Source organism: Micropterus salmoides, unplaced genomic scaffold (genome assembly GCF_014851395.1).
Source record: "Micropterus salmoides isolate LMB-PRFRI ecotype aquatic unplaced genomic scaffold, ASM1485139v1 Ms_hic_scaffold_4, whole genome shotgun sequence".
Taxonomy (NCBI): domain Eukaryota; kingdom Metazoa; phylum Chordata; class Actinopteri; order Centrarchiformes; family Centrarchidae; genus Micropterus; species Micropterus salmoides.
In genome coordinates, this window is record NW_024043372.1 from 19,943,875 (window position 1) to 19,960,493 (window position 16,619).

The following is a 16,619-nucleotide window of genomic DNA, read 5'->3' on the forward strand; positions in this document are numbered from 1 at the left end:
TCGTCTTTGACATCACGTAAGTATAGTTATGGGTATAACAAAATGTTTACGAGCATACTTAATGCGCATTATTGATGCGTAGCCTTGATATGGCCCGCCGCATTGACGTTAACGTTACTCTGGTGTGACGAGGACTTTGTTTTGGGCTGTTGAGCTGTATGAATGTCATTTGAAGTAAGAAATTGTAGACTCACTTCATTTCAGTGTCCACTCCTCAACTTTTCTCCAGCCGCTGACAGGTGAGGGTCCTGTAAGTGCGTGACTACCCTCTGCTGGTAAGGTGCAAGCACCAAGCATTTTTAACAGTAGCCTATGTAGGCCTACTGTACAGTATACGTGTGTGTGTGGATATGTAGGCCTGTATGTGTACATGCGTACATATATACACACACATATTGTTTTATAAGAATTATATGTATTTAATGCTATTAGCAATTTTATGTTCACCTTTGATTATAATGTACATTGATAAAATTTGTTGTATAATTGTTGTTGTCAACTTTGTCATCCTGATTGTTCATACGGTAATTGTACAATGTTGGTCTACTCTTTATACATGACATCTATTATTACATGTCTGTCTGTCCTTACCATTTGTTCGCATTAAGGTATGACCAACAAGTCATTCATTCACTCACTCACTAGTAAGGATATTGATAGCATCACAGTCTCGCATATGGGCATAAACAAAACTAAATCTAGAGACAGCTGCTCAGGAATTTGGCCAAATCATTAGTTTCAGTATGGAAGACAGCGTCATAGATACTTGTGCCTGTGACTGTCAGGAAGAGGCCTTAGGGAGGTAAAAATAGACTTAGATTTCACAATGTCAGTGGGAAATTGATGATGGAATGATGTCAACATACAGGACAGTAATAACACTCTGAAATATGCATGCCTTGACATCACCCATTACTAAATGAAAGATGAAACCCTTTACCTTAATGATGTCAGTGCTATAAAATGTTCTGGCAGGTGACTTTTCAAAGTGCAGGTTGTTTAACCGTCACCTGAAAGGTGTAACTTAATGTGACTAAGCACAACATTGTAGAAATGTAATTTCAGTTTGTGTTAGTTAAGATGTGGACGGTTTCTGTGGTGACACTGTCTACTGCACAGTATTGTGCAACACTTATGTCACAAGCCACACCTTTCCACAGCTCCTAACAAAGAGACGTTTCACATGAGCCCGGCTCTCAGATATAAGTGAGTTGCCACCAGCTATGTAGTAAATTATCTTCGAGACAGGACAAGCGTCAGACTATACAAAAACATGTTATGGACAATATTCTTGCTACTTAATGGACTGCTTGTACTAGTTCTCCTTTACTCCACTCGCACAAGGTAAAGCCATTAATCAATGTGTTCATCTTTGCAGATATCATAGGTGCTTTTCATAGATCGTAGCCTAACAGGCTTGAGTCGGAAGGTCTGCAAATGCTACAAACGCACATTTTGCTAATCTATAATTTAGAAAAGCTTTATCCTTGTCATTTTCTGAAGCTGGGTGCATTAATAGTAGTAATAATTATATTGGAATATATCTTCATTCAAATAGGCTATTGATATTATCTCAGTGATACAATCTGTGCTGATGATTAAACGCTGATTCTCATCTAGTTTTGTTTAGTTTAAACAACATAAGAAAATAAAGCTCCAACCGTGGTCTATAGAAAGCTTAGGGATGGGTATGCTACTCGATACCTTTATGGTATCAACCGAAACAACCCAATAGGCTATCAACCAGTAGCTATCCAAACGTCTCCAGTCAAACCAGCACTTCATTCAATATTTTTTGTAACTAAATCGCGGCAAAATTACTATTTGTAAGGTTTTGCTTGCAGCCAAATGACACGCAAGCAACACACCGAAAGAAAGAGAACTGCACGCCGTTTTTTTTTTTACTTATGTGCCTGCACGTGCCGAGTCCATGCCGGATTTTAACAGCCCCTCCAACATTAGCTGCGATCTCAGGCATGTTAGTCACCACAAGCTTGGCTTACCGTCGGTTTCATCTACTGGTATCATTTAACACTTCTCTGTAGCTAGATTTTTATTTGCTATGCACAACACTTGTCACTGATCGATCACTGCGTTTCATCATATCAGTTAAACGATTAATTAGTTGGTGTGATCGCCTGGATGTGAAGACTCTCTTTTACCGTATTTGCTTCTTCAGAGTCTTTAGTTTAGTGACTTGTTTAAGCCGACTTCTACTGGTTTTCTACTTATTGCTGTCTTTTTGGAGGAGGTTTGCGACTCGCCACTAAAGGAAAAAGCACTTGCGCAGATCTTTCAATTCAGTTCATTGATCGAAAGTTAACAAAATAATCAAACGTATCAAAAAAATAACTTAAATTCGTCAATCAAACTGTAAACAATAAAAGCTGTAGTCTTTCCCCTTTGATACCACACATGAGGATGACCTAGGATGAGGAGGATCTGATACAATTTCCCAATATTTTTTATTATGTTATTTGAAAAAAGAAAATAGATCACCTTGCTCGTCCATAACAACATTGGGCTACTATATTATAAGTGTACTTTAAGGTTTTGCTACTGAATTGTAAAATTTTAAAAGATACCCAACCCTAAGAAAGCTCTTATCACATATCTTCACATAAACACCAAACCAGTTGGTTGAGAATCTTGAACAAATGAAAGGTAGATAAACCAACTCATCAGTCACACTGTTTCCTTACTCCTGACAGACAGAAAAATGAGCCACCTCTGGACAAAGGTTTCCTTCCATGGCTGGGGCATGCTCTTGAGTTTGGGAAAGATGCTGCAAAGTTTCTGGCCCGGATGAAAGACAAACATGGGGATATCTTCACAGTACGTCCTGATAAAGACTACTAAGTAACTTTGATGGGGAAGTATTCTCTCCCAAAAGGGAAGCTATTCTGAGAATTTGACTGTCAAATTGAGGAAACATGAACATGTAATTGTTTGAAACAGGAACAAGAAGTCTGTCAACAGATCTGATATTGTATTCTATCTGATTAGGATTTTCCATGACTGCAACAAAATATTAATTTTAAAGGAAAACACATCATTACATATGTAGTGGTAGCAAGTTAATTAGTCGCCCATAATGCTTTTCATCTGAATATGTCTGAAATTAGTGCTGCTGAGGCCACAGGAACCTATTATTATTTTTCTAATGTAGAACAAAATGTTCCACTGAATATGCCTTCTAGCTAAGAACTGGCCGTTCCACATAGCTTCAAAGTAAAAGACAAAAAAAACAGGGTATTATTAGGATATAAGAACTCTAATAAAAGTTAGTTGCAATTGAAAACAGTGAATACAGGAACAACTCAAATTGTGTTGTCCTCTCAGGTCCGCATTGCTGGTCATTATGTGACGGTGCTGTTGGACCCAAACTCTTTTGATGCTGTGCTGAATGACACAGTCTTCCTGGACTTCACCCGCAACAGAAACCTGCTCCTAAAAAGGATCTTCAATCTGCAGCTGCCAAGCATCAAACCTACAGCAGAGAGGATATGGATGGAACGGTAACTGATGTGTCTTTTAAACACAGCACTTGCTGTTCCTGGTTTAAATGAGAATGTTGCAAACCGTTAATATACATTTGTTATTTCTTCAGGCATTTTCAGGGTCTCAGTCTCTCCAAGCTCAGCAGTTCCATGAACACTCACCTGAAGGACCTGGTGCTGAGTGACCAGAAAGGCTGCAGCCCGTCAGAGTGGAGACAGGATGGACTCTTTAGCCTTTGTTACAGCCTGCTTTTCAGGTAACATGCAGCATTTTAACCTACCGAAAATACTGTAAATAAAATGGTGCCGGTGTTTCTACTACCAGGAGTGAGAGAGAGGATAATTTTTTATTTTACTGCTGTGCTCAGGGCCGGATACCTTACGTTGTTTGAGAAGGGAAACAATGCTACTGCAGTCTACAAAGAGTTCCGCAAGTTTGACGGTCTTCTCACGAAACTGGCTCGCTGCTCACTCAAACGAGGTAAGCTGCACAATATTATTTAATAATAAGTAGTTATTATTTTACTTTCAATTCCTATCTGGATTTATATCTACACACTACAGTAAGGTATGAATTTATGTCGGCTCTCTAACAGGGGAAAGCAAAACTGTCAACTTGTCCCAGGAGCGACTGTGGGAGATGCTGTCCCCAAAATGGCTGAGTGGAGGGTCAGAGTCCGACTCCTGGCAGCGGAGCTACCATCACTTCCTGCAGGAGGAGGGAGTCGATGCAGAAATGCAGAAAAGAGCTTTGCTTTTGCAGCTGTGGACCACACAGGTGAGAGCTGGTTTATCTCACGCCCACGCACCAATTTACAGCACACAGAACATAAACACAAACTTTCCACACCACCCACCGCATCCTTGAATTCCAAGCCACTGTGCTCAGCCTGCCAGCCATGCAGAAGTGAGTTTCACATGGGTTTGTCTCCAGTTACTCATAGCTACCTGCCTCAACCTGTAAGCGGAGTTTTGCCAGTTGATTGTGTGAATCGGTTTCTGTCACACCTTATCTTGTTTAGACTTTGCAATTACACATGGTAAGATAACTGTTAGTCAGCTGAAGCTGCTTACTCACTTCACACAGTGTCAGGCACTCATGCTGGTATTGTGCTGTCAATCAGGTTTTTCACTGTTGACTACAGTGCAGCTCCAGAGATGTTGTTTAACCTGCGTGCATAGATACAGAGGTTGTTTAAGGACAAAATATAAAACTCTCTTGTCTAGTGCAAGATTTTACTTTGGTAGAATCCCTAACTCTTCACCTCACCAATGAATAAATCATCTTGTTTTTTTATTTCAATTGATTTCATTTCAAATGGATACAGTGTACAGAATTGCCAATATTGACACTGGCGTGAATGCAGAATTGTTGCTTCCTCAACCTCACCAGTCCAGACAAGTTCATATCAACATGGTGTCATTTCACTGGGCTGCCAGGTGGGGGCGATAGCACACTATTTCATTGATGTTCATCTATGCCACATTTTAACTGTAACAGCTTCAGCCGTCTGTTAACCTGCCAGTCTCACTGGAACAATGATTGGTCACGCAGTAACAGCAGTGTACAGTATTTGCCAGGCCACCAACGTCGGGCTCTGTTAGAACCTCTGCTGGTTTGGGAAAGACCGCTCTTCCTCCAGCATGTTTGTTTGTGCTTTATCATGTCTGCTGGGATATCGGAGCAAACAGTCTCAATCTGGGACTGGAGCACCACTGCAGAGAATAGAGGGATTAGACATGAGAGTTGTGAGACATGCCAGAGTGGATATGGCTTATACATGTGTTACAGGCAGACTGAGGTATTTCAATGTGCAATGCTAGGATTTCACTAAAGCCACTAACCACTTCATCATGGGCCCTGCACAAGCTGGTGGTTACTGTTCTTTGCAAACAATCAAACTCATTGACTGAAACATATATAGACTGAAATGGATTTATTGTTACTTTCCTTTAAGGGGAGATGGTGATTTAATGTGTTGTGCCATCTGTGCACTCTCACCCCCACACATGTGTTTTAATGTAAAAAGAATTCCTGAATTTATCAAGAAAGTCACTTTATGGAAAATAAAGCAAGTCACTGGCAGCCACATTTGTGTTTAGTGAGCCTCCTTAGCTTTTCCGGAAATACCGCTGCCAGTGAATTAAGTCATACCCTAAAGGAGTAGTTTGACATTTTGGGCATTATGCTTATTAGAAAGCAGCAGGAGCCAGCTGCTGGTTATCTTAGATTTGCATAAAGACTGTAAACAGGGGAAACAACTAGCCTGGCTCAGTTTAAAGGTAACATAAACTGCCTACCAGCACCTCTAAAGTTCCCTAATTAACATATTTTATCTAATGTGTTTAATCTGTACAAAAACTCAACGTTAAAACTACATTACAGCCCTTACATATTTAGCACACAAGCCAGTGGTGTCAGTCTTCTCATCTTAGCATATTTCCTAAAATGCCAACCGTTCCTTTAAAAAATCCCCACTCTGCTGCTGTTAATGTAACCAGACTCAAATCATTATCTGAGGGCAGAAAACACACTGTGGTGCACCTTTACTCGCTTTTGGGCATTTGCCACCGCTGTCAATGGAGAGCTGGCCTGAGATGTGCAGACCTAAGAAGAACAGCTCCCTTAACCCACAGCAATTACTGTCTGACAGGCTCAGGTGTCTCCACAAAGTGTGGACTCCTCCTCATATCAGTCATATTCAGACAGCAGCATTACAGTGAGCTGAGAAAAACAGTAGTTGACAGCATCTCTGTGTTTTATGCATTGTATGTTCACATACACAAAATGTACACTGTTGTGCAGCTTTTCTTGCTAGAACCTCACATAAAGGTCTTTGTGCTCAGTTGGATGCTTTTCCTTTCAGTGTAATGCTGGTCCTGCTGCCTTTTGGCTCCTTGGCTTCCTGCTCACTCACCCAGAGGCCATGGAAGAGGTTAAATCAGAGATCAGAAGCCTTAGTCTCAAGGACACTTTCCTACAGCAGTCTTGCATCAACCTGCAAGGAGCACACAGCACCCCTGTGTTTGGTACGTAACAGCTGCTAGCATCCTTTTCACTTATTCACTTGAGCTCTTCCAGCATGGGGTTTAGCCTCTCCAGTGAAATGGAAACAAAAGCTCATTTGACTTCTTGGAAATGCAAGATGCGTGCAGCGTGCTGAAACAATGACAGTGACAATAAAAAGTATGACCTTTGATTCGATTCAATTATGATTGCCTTTTTCATAAATTCATCCACGCAAATGTTTGTACCACTCCAAATTACGCCCGAGGGCACCGCTGATTTAACTCACGCTGACACCCCTCTAACATCATCCACTCTGCTGTCCTTTCCATTCTGCAGATAGCGTTCTGAGTGAGACCCTACGGCTCACCGCCGCAGTAATGATCACTAGAGAGGTGGTGCAGGACAAGATCTTGCACATGGCCAATGGACAGGAGTACCACCTCAGACAGGGGGATAGCGTGTGTCTGTTCCCTTTCCTCAGCCCTCAAATGGACCCACAGATACACCAAGAACCACAGGTACTTTGGTGTGCAGACCTGAAGTGTACACAGGCCGCGATCACAGCATTAACAGCACAAACATGAAAACACAGCTGTTGTTGTGATAAGTGCATGAGATGCTGTAATTACCGCACATTTTGGAGGAATTGGAGGTTCCACAATCATGATAGTTGTGCATCTCTATTGTGATATTTTTAAGAAATATTGTAGTGCACAACCTTGAGGAGGCAGGATTAAGCAGTGTGATTAAAATCACTAATCATTAAAACGTCCTTTGGGATAAACTTCTAAATCGCTACAAATTAAACAACTAGGAGTTGACTATCAAGAAGGCGAGATCAATTCCCAGTGTTCGTTCTGTTTGTTGGTCTTCAATGGTGAGAGATGATGATAATTACATATTATTTTTAACAGAAGAAATGCAGCAGAATACATATGAGCAAGCCTATTTGTATGATATTATAATGTACTCACCTAACGTATGCCTTCATATATATTTTTTCTGGTTTCTTCTCAACAGATTTTCAAGTATGATCGCTTCTTAAATGACGATATGACGGTCGTGGATAAATTCTACAAGGATGGAAAAAGGCTGAAATACCACACCATGCCCTGGGGTGCAGGGAGAAACATTTGTGTTGGGAAAGAGTTTGCTGTTACAGCCATTAAACAGTGAGTCTAAAAATCCACAGTTTTATTTATTTATTTATTTATTGATTTTAAAGATTTATGTCTTTCCATGATGTGTCTTAAGTTTTAAAGTGACTCCTGCAATTTCATCTCAATTACCAGACGAGACCAGCAAAATCTGTCTCCACATAATATTCCCCCTATTATCGTTTCAGTCCTCATGTCCTCTATCATCATTAGCAACAAGCTGTAACATAGTAATGGCCAATACTCTGTGATGAACTGTATGAAAGAGGCAAAAGATTTTAATAGAGGACAGTCAGTTGGGAGAGCGCATTTTTGTCAAACATCATATCCAGTAAGATTAAAGGCATTGTAATCTACAACACGCAACAAGGGGGAGGGGTGCAAGTTAGTTAATGTTAATGTGTAGACCGGGAACTTTGGGAATCAGTTATTTTTAGGCATTTTTCAGCTTTTGTGATTTCCTCTTACATCATTTCTAGATTTAACTGGATGCCTGAAACATGCATTTGCTCATTTTAATATTGTCTAATTTGTCCTGTTTATTAGTGGGTGGTTGGTCCCCTGTTCTAAACTGCTAAACCTTGTGCCTCTAGATTTGTGTTCTTGGTCTTGACCCATCTTGATCTGGAGATGTGTGAACCAGAGGCTAAACTGCCGCCAGTTAATCCCAGTCGCTACGGCTTTGGGATGCTCCAGCCGGACGGAGATCTGCAGGTCCGATACAGATTGAAGAATGAAATGTGACTTGATAAACTGAAAAAATTGTTGATTGATAAACCTTTTTGTTATATGTACTGTAGCACTATTTATTGTTACAATTAATCACTGCATCTATGTATCATATATAAAATATGTTGTGTGTTATTAATATTTTCAATAAAAAGGAAGAAATAAAAGTAAACCAGACATATTTCTCATTTTTGAGAATACTTTGGGCTACACCTTATTGAACAATGTAGGCTTTAAAGCCAACACTACTATTTACTCAGTTACTGTAGTTAAGTACAATTTTAAGATACTTGTACTTTACTTGAGATGTTCCACTTTATGCTACTTTATACTTCTACATTACACTTCTCACTGCATCTGCACTGCACTGAAATATGGTACTTTTTCCTCCACCCTACTAACTTTATTTAACAGCTGTTGTAACTTCTGAGATTGAGATTTGACATAAAAACACGGGTTAGGAAAATGCAAGGCATTGTTTAAGGTTAAAACAGTGCTTACCACCCACAAAACAGTAAGTTGGGGCCCCTTGCTATGTTTCAATTATTAGCATTTTCACCAAAGAGACATTTCCCCTCTAAACCCCTAAGATGGTTTCATCTTATGGTTTCATCTTCTTCAGTTTAAGGCCCAGAGAGGTCAAATTATCCAATATTTCACAATAAAGAAAATATTTGGAAATAGAGATTTGTGTTGCAGACCTTTTTTTCTTCTTCCTCCTATCCGGTACATTTTGCTGCTAATATTTCTTTTAGTTTAGTTTTTAGTTTTTGAGTGCAACGCTAGTTTTACTATAATGTAATGTATAAGATCTGAATACTTTTACTGTTTAGGCCTATATGTTGAGACAAAGGGGAGGGTAAACCCATCTACCTTCATCAAATTAAGCAGTATTAAATGAACTTGTTCCCTAATTAGAAGGTCGTTTTTTTCAGAACGTGTATCCTATCATTGATTTTCATAGCCTACTGACCCATTTTTTTTTATGTGCACTCCTGTTTTTTTCTAACAGTAGGCCTACACAGCAGCCCCTCATAGTGATACAGCCAGGCGCCAAGGCGCGGTGCTGAAAGAGTTAATCAGATGTGGAAGCTGAGCTGCCACGGATCCACCTTCGGAGAAATGCGGCGCCTCCTCGCACAGCTGACTGTGAATCACAGGTAGTCTGTCCGAACTGGCTCTCGGCATACTTGTTGATCTTCAGGGGAAGCAGCGGTGCGATATGTGGGGCAGGAAAGCGGCGGGTAGGCAGTAGATCTTGCTGAGGATCTCTCTGCCATGTCGGAGGCAGAGGGGGGAATGGATTGGGTTAGACCCTGGCAATAGTAAACCAATAACGGCGCCTCCTTTTTTTTTTTTAAATGCTTCTGCTTCATCTGTACTAGCGGATCGCTTGTTCACGGAGCGATACGTGCTGGTTTGGTTCAGTGCAGGATGACAACAACTCACTACGGTATTTTTTAAGCTTATTTCCATCTTTGGACTTTGAATCATGTGTAACGTATCCATTGTAATAGATTACTAATGGCACAGAGGACTAAAACTGCAGCAATATGGAGCAGGCAGGCTTTGCAAACACAGAGAAATGCTTGACGATGGAGGATTTGCATTCACAACAATGCAGTAGTAGATGATTAAACATAACACTGAGCTTGTTTTCGTTCTCAATTTAGCTACGCATAACAGCAGCCTAAAGTGTGGACACGGGAGGAGATGTTTTAGCGGTGCTTAATTTATTTCATCGAAGCCTTGACTTCCATAAAAGGAGGGTGGAGGCTCCTTCAAATGAACATTTCTTGTTACTGCTTCCCCGCAGCCGGTTAGTGCATGTCCAAAAAGCCGACATAACAATCCTCAAGTCTGCATTCTGTTTTGTAAATGTTGTATGTGTTTTTAGATGTATGTGGACATAGTGCTTCGGCCTAATTGTGTTTGTGAAGTGTTAGAAACTTTGTGCGACAGATCACATCTGCAGGCCTGAGGTGTTGTTGGGTTCCACGCTCTCATAAGCAAAATGAACAGCGAATGTGCAGCTCGTGCCATCGTCTACAGTCTTTAATGGATCCAAGAAATGTTGGACCCTTTGTGAGGAGAAAATGTAGGCTATATATATATATATATATATATATATATATATATATATATATATATATATATATATATTATTTTTCTTCTCGGTGGCAGCCTGCCTCCCCCAAGAGAGCCCGCCGTGATGCAGGGAGTGAACAGCGCTTCCTGGTGTTTCAGCACCATTAGAGTGGACAGCGCTCACTCTGTTCCTCACTCATCACTGTGGCGTCCTGCGTCCCCACCCACAGCACTGCATGGGCGTCACATGAGCGGTGATCAACCAAATGCTAGGGATGGCAAACTACCACACACAAACAAACAAACACATCACCCCAGCAGGTAGCCTCAGCTGTGTGCAGCGTAACGTAAGTCATTCAAGAGAAGTAGTTTTTGTCATGCAAGACAAATATTTTATTATTGGTAATAATATAGATATCAGCGGCCATAGAGGAGATGTCTCCGAAAAGGAAATGAGTGCAAGTTGGTTTTAAAGTTTTGGTGGAAAGTTGATGTATTCAACAAGGTGTCCTTCCACTAGTTTGTGACAACAAGAGAACAAGAGAATCTATAGCCCAGCTATTAGTCATGGTTCCCAAATATCTTTTTCTTATTTCTAAATAGAAATGTATGATTCTGCAGGCTGCTATTAGGTGTGAGTCATCTCAAGAACCCACATCCGAAGGTATGTTTATTGTAGATTCAGGACATAATTTAAAAAGAATTCAAAGACGATGATACTATAGATGATAACAGCAAGTGAAAATCCAGAGATAATAATTCAAATTATCTGTCCCACATTTCGCTGCCCATGCAGGAGCCATTTAAAGCAGTGATTTTAAATGCTGGTCTTCAAGACCCTGCTGCAGTTCCATGCTGGGTTTCAATCTGAGTAGGTTTTAAAGTAGTTTTTAAAGTTTTGGGGGAAAGTCGTGGGAAATTACATTCAAGGAAGTTTCTCTCAGTGTCTTCTTTAGTTGATGACAGTATCAATATCAGTTTCCCCCGTGCTAACTCCTAATTTGCATGAGTTATGCCAAAGGTGATGAGGGTAGATGTATTGTCGAATCAAAGAAGATCTAAAAAAAGATAATAAGATGTAATAATAGTTAACAGTGAAATATCAAAAGATAATAATAAAGTGTCTCTGTTTCTTATTTCTCTGCCCTGGAGCCTTTTAAAGCAGTGATTTGCAATTCTGGCCTTCAGTTTCTTGTTAACTCTTAGTAGGCATCAGTCATCTGAAGAATACTAATCTGAGGGTATGGTTGAGAAGTTCATTTGCAAAAAAAGATAGACGCCATTCTTACTCAAAACAGCTCAACACCAAAATGCTGATCGAAATCAGTGGTTTCCAATCTTTTAGGCTTGTGAGCCCTCAGCACAGATGGCCTACAGCTTTATCACTATATTAATAAAGTAATATTTTATCTTATCTTATCTTAATTCAGAGTGGTGATTGATGTGTGAGCTTGGATCTATTGGGCTAATCCTGGAATACTAATGATTTCGTTTTGTTTTTTGAATCCTTTAGATACAACAATGAAGGAAAACAGGACCAACTGTAGTCCATAGCCCTGGATGTTTGCCTGCTTCCTCGAATCTAAAGTCATCATGGAGAAATCCTTGGCAGAGTTAAATAAAGCGGGCTCGCACTCAACATCATCACTGCCACCCGAACCGGTGGACATCATTCGCAGTAAGTCATGTTTCCGCAGAGTCAGGCTGAATGTTGGGGGTCTCCCGCATGAAGTCTTGTGGCGAACGTTAGATAGGCTACCACGGACACGTTTGGGAAAGCTAAGAGATTGCAACACTCATGAATGTCTGATGGAAGTGTGCGATGACTACAACCTTGAGGAGAATGAGTACTTTTTTGACCGACATCCAGGGGCGTTCACGTCAATTCTGAACTTCTACCGCACGGGTAAGCTGCACATGATGGAAGAAATGTGCGCCCTGTCATTCAGTCAAGAACTTGACTACTGGGGCATTGACGAGATCTACCTGGAGTCATGCTGCCAGGCGAGGTACCACCAGAAAAAGGAGCAAATGAATGAGGAGCTCAAACGAGAGGCAGACAACATGAAAGACAGAGAGGGAGAAGAATTTGACAACACTTGCTGTGCGGAAAAACGAAAGAAACTCTGGGACCTCCTGGAAAAGCCCAGCTCATCTGTTGCAGCAAAGGTAATTATCTTCGGATGTTGGGGTTAAAGAGATGAGTGTGTGACTGGTTGGAGCAATCCTCCATTAGCATGATGATGATTTGTAGTGGCCTACACACAGACACACAAAGGCACACAGAGAAATATGGCAAGGCTGTTGGTTGGTTGGTTAGTGCACCACTTTGGTCCAGACTGAAAAATCTACTATTAGCTGGACTGCCATGAAGTTTGTTTCAGACATTCATGATCCAGGAGGATAAAGCCTACTACCTTTGGTGAGCCCCTGACCTTTCCATTAGAACCACCTTGAGGTTGATATTTGTGGTTTTGAGTGAGAACGATTGGATTAAATTTGGTACACACATTCATGTCCTCCTCAGGATGAATTGTAATCCCTCAACATTTCCTCTAGCGCCATCCTCAGATCTGTGTGTCCAATGCTTTTGTTTATGACCAAATACCTACAAAACTAATGACATTCCCATCATCCCCATCTGTACGTTGTGTTTAATGCTAAATAGCCAATGTTAGTATACTAACACGCTAAAACTAAGACAATGAACATTAAACATTATGCTTCCTCTAACATGTTAGCATTGCCAGTGTGAGCATTGTAGCATGCCATCATTAGCATTTAGCTCAAACCACTGCTGTGCCTAAATACAGCCTCACCAAGATGCTAGCATGGCTGAAGACTGTCTTGTTTTATAGTGCATCATACCTTGACATATTGATACTTGATATAGTCCCTCTCCTGAAGTAAGTAATGTGCTTCTGGCATTTTGAAATTAACATGTGATGTTGAATCTGTGTAGTTTTTAGACCACTGAATCGTTATAAATAGGCCTACCATAAAAAATACCACAACCTTTACGTGATTGTGCACTGCTAAGTGTTCTGTGTGAGTAACAGGGGCAGCCAAACATAGATAATTGCCATTATTTAGAGAGGAAACAAAGAGGAAAACAAATGTTTTGCACCTGTGAAAATGTACCTGTGGCTTTTCAGACCTCCAAACACATTTTAGAACACATTTTTAAAGACATTTACAGTTGCACAAAATGGGTCAGTCAGGATGACTCCGTGTGTTGTGTTTTGGCGTTTACTTAAGTGGAAATTATAGAAAAGGCCAGTGGATGTGATTTATTAGTGTGGGATGTATGCGCTATTATCTGCCATTATCGTTGTTTAAGTACTAGAAAAGGAATGTCTTGACATGGCAGTTTGGTAACAGTGAAAGCAGCTCTCTGGATGTATCACTATTAACCATCTTTAAAACATGACACAAGGTTCATTATCTGTATCTCCTATAATGCTCTTATTACCAAACTTGTAGCAGAAGTGTTGGCCCGTTCCTGTATCATTAACTCACTTTTGAAAATGTGTATCTGTTCTTCACTGCAGAACCATTGCATACACCCCCCAAATAAACACACAGATGTACAAATGCAAGAGCATCAAGACAACACATGTGCATGTTTAGTCTTGGTCTGACGTGATGCACAAATAAATAATTCATAATATCACTTAGCAGCTCTCTCTTACAACATGAAAACGCATATTTGACTCTTGAAGCAATTTCTTTTCATTATCCTTCTGCATTCTGCTAGATGTTTGTTTGTGACCACCCCACCCTGCACCATCCTGAGCCAATTGAATTTGAGATATTCTGCTGGAGGCTGTGATATTGAATTATATCTTTGTGCACATAAACGACAAGTCAGAAATGATTTAGGTTTGTTTGGATCATTCGCATTAGTCAATGCTTTGGGGGGGAGCACTTTTTGATCAATAAAAGATGGTTGTGACCTGTCATTATCCAAGTACATATTTTAATAAACAACTAGAAGAGAGAAATGCTAGAAACCAAGAAAAGGTTATTTGGTAACTGTTAACAGTTAAGAAAGCAGTCAGACCATACTCAAGCAATTTATTATAGCAAATAACTTGGAAAAGAAAGGTGACAGAACGGGGGCTGCAAGAATTTGTGGTTGTGTGTTAATATTATGCACTGTTTGGTTGAATGAGCATGTGACCCTGCATTTTGTTTGTAACACCCGTGTGTTGAATATCTCCAGTCAGAAGTAGATGTTGTGGTCCTCACCCTACTGCACACCTTATTTCCTTATCTGAAGGCCATACCTCAGAGTGTTGACTTCTATCTGGTGAGCTCACCCTCAGTTTGCACAAAAAGACAGAGTTGGCCTTTTAGAGAGCCACACCTGCAACTGCAACCTGGGAGATCACAGAAAGTGTTATACTGGAGCAGCCTTTGATCACACTCTTCCAGATTATATTGGAGGGATCAAAGAGGACGCTGTCTCTTCCAACACTGTTTTAAAGAGAACAGAATGCCTTGTTCGGGAAATTCGAGAAATAAGACTATTGGCAGTTTGTGCTGGCTGATGCTTCGAGGTGAGGATTCATGAGAACAGCCAGCGTGACCCCACAAACAGACTGAGATGAGTGCTGTCAGTGAAATGTCTTCTTCATAGGAATTAAAGAGATGTAAGATCAATCTTTATTGTGTTAGGGCTAAGGAAGTGCAGTAGCCCACATAGAGCAGTCGACCACTCTGAGCTGGCCATACATTGCTGTCTCCATTATCATACAATCTCCATATCTGCAATTTATCAAAATATCACTGGAGAACAGTTTTGAAGTGTTTAACCAAGATGGGTGCTCTTTGCTCTGTATTATGACACAGTAAAGTGCTGAGGCATATTGTTTCCTGCAAACCTATAGCTCTCAATAACCACCAATTGATGAGTAGGTGCAGCGCTTACCATTAAAAAAAAGTGTTCACGATCTCTTCGTTTGGCATCATTATTAGCCTACAGTGGAGGATTGCGTGCCAGAAAAAAAAAGAACATTCTTGACACAGCAGAGTTTATCAATTCCTAATTAGCTTAAAAGGGCAATGTGAAACCACAGACCAAACTACTAAAAGCTGCGATAGGGGTTGATGTATTGTCTTAGTAATTTTTTTTAATAGGCTGGAACAATACTGTGGGCTTGTCAAGCAGTACAGCTTTTGACCACAGACTGTCCCAGTGTTAGCTCATCAGCTGTGCTCTCCTATCCTGGGTCAGAGATGGAAATGTATGTGTCGCAGCCCATAAACAGATGGTGAATGTTAGAGATTAGCACAAAACAAATGGTTACCAAGCAACAAAAGTACAATTTTGTCATCACTGAAGGAGTGGGTACTGAACATTAGAGTAGGTCTATTTGTATTTCTGTGTGTAATCGCACTTCTGCTTAGTTCCCATATTTTAATGTCTGTGCAAAGAACAATATTTCTCAGATGTTCGGGTAGAAATCCAGTGTTGCTGCCTGTGTTCTTTCTGCCCTGTCATCCTGACTGTCTCTTTTCCCTCAACTCTGCCTCCTTCCTCCCCTTCTTCAGGCTCCTCCACTACACCTCCAACTAAATGTCAGGGAAATGTCACATTAATTATTCTCCAGGAGACTCCGGGCCCAATTTGAAGCTTCCCTCTCTCTGTTTACATTCTTTGTAAGCCAAAGCATTGTTTGTCTCTCGCTCAAATCAGCTTTGAATCACCATAAAATAAGATTGTGTCTGACCGCTGGCAAAGCAGCGCCGAACAGTCAGATTGGCGCCAAGAAAAGCCTTTTTTCACCTGCTGTAGCATTTATATTTTGGGTGATTTGTCATTAATAATATCACATAATACCAGGACTGTTAGAAAGCATCAGATTAGCATGCTGAGAATCTCACTTAACAGGCATATCATCCTTTACGCTGTCACTTAGAAACGAAGCATTCATTTTAAAAAGTAGTGAATATCCTAAGTAATTATTAGAATAGAACAGTGAGATTTATAATTTTGATTAAAATTTATTTGGAAATATCCCTTTATTTAAGAGGCATTGGTGAAAATATTCACCTCTCCCCAGACATCAATAACTGAAGGAAGCAGATACACCAAGCCTGACTGTAAATAATCACATTTGAAATTGTTTT

The 16,619-nt window shown here is 40.4% G+C and overlaps 2 protein-coding genes across 2 annotated transcripts in view; both read left to right on the forward strand.

Moving 5' to 3' along the window:
- Positions 1-1,187: 1,187 nt before the first annotated feature.
- ptgis (prostaglandin I2 (prostacyclin) synthase) lies at positions 1,188-8,573 on the forward strand. The gene is made up of 10 exons (XM_038696326.1): positions 1,188-1,344; positions 2,712-2,835; positions 3,343-3,518; positions 3,611-3,757; positions 3,869-3,981; positions 4,097-4,278; positions 6,368-6,530; positions 6,847-7,028; positions 7,531-7,682; positions 8,261-8,573. The coding sequence occupies exons 1-10, from the start codon at positions 1,274-1,276 to the stop codon at positions 8,409-8,411; spliced, it is 1,461 nt and encodes a 486-aa protein (XP_038552254.1). The 5' UTR covers positions 1,188-1,273; the 3' UTR covers positions 8,412-8,573.
- Positions 8,574-9,527: 954 nt separating this feature from the next.
- Positions 9,528-16,619, forward strand: part of kcnb1 (potassium voltage-gated channel, Shab-related subfamily, member 1) — a 42,245-nt gene continuing 35,153 nt past the window's right edge. The window contains exons 1-2 of the mRNA XM_038697833.1: positions 9,528-9,849; positions 11,998-12,653. Of these exons, the coding sequence (XP_038553761.1) occupies positions 12,045-12,653 (609 nt within the window). The 5' untranslated portion in view covers positions 9,528-9,849; positions 11,998-12,044. The remainder of the gene's footprint in view (positions 9,850-11,997; positions 12,654-16,619) is intronic.

Excerpts from the sequence above, each read along its gene's own strand:
- ptgis (XM_038696326.1), top strand. The coding sequence starts at position 1,274 with ATGTTATGGACAATATTCTTGCTACTTAATGGACTGCTTGTACTAGTT. Across the intron at positions 2,836-3,342 it reads AACATGGGGATATCTTCACA|GTCCGCATTGCTGGTCATTA; the intron begins GTACGTCCTGAT and ends TTGTCCTCTCAG. Across the intron at positions 3,758-3,868 it reads TGTTACAGCCTGCTTTTCAG|GGCCGGATACCTTACGTTGT; the intron begins GTAACATGCAGC and ends TGCTGTGCTCAG.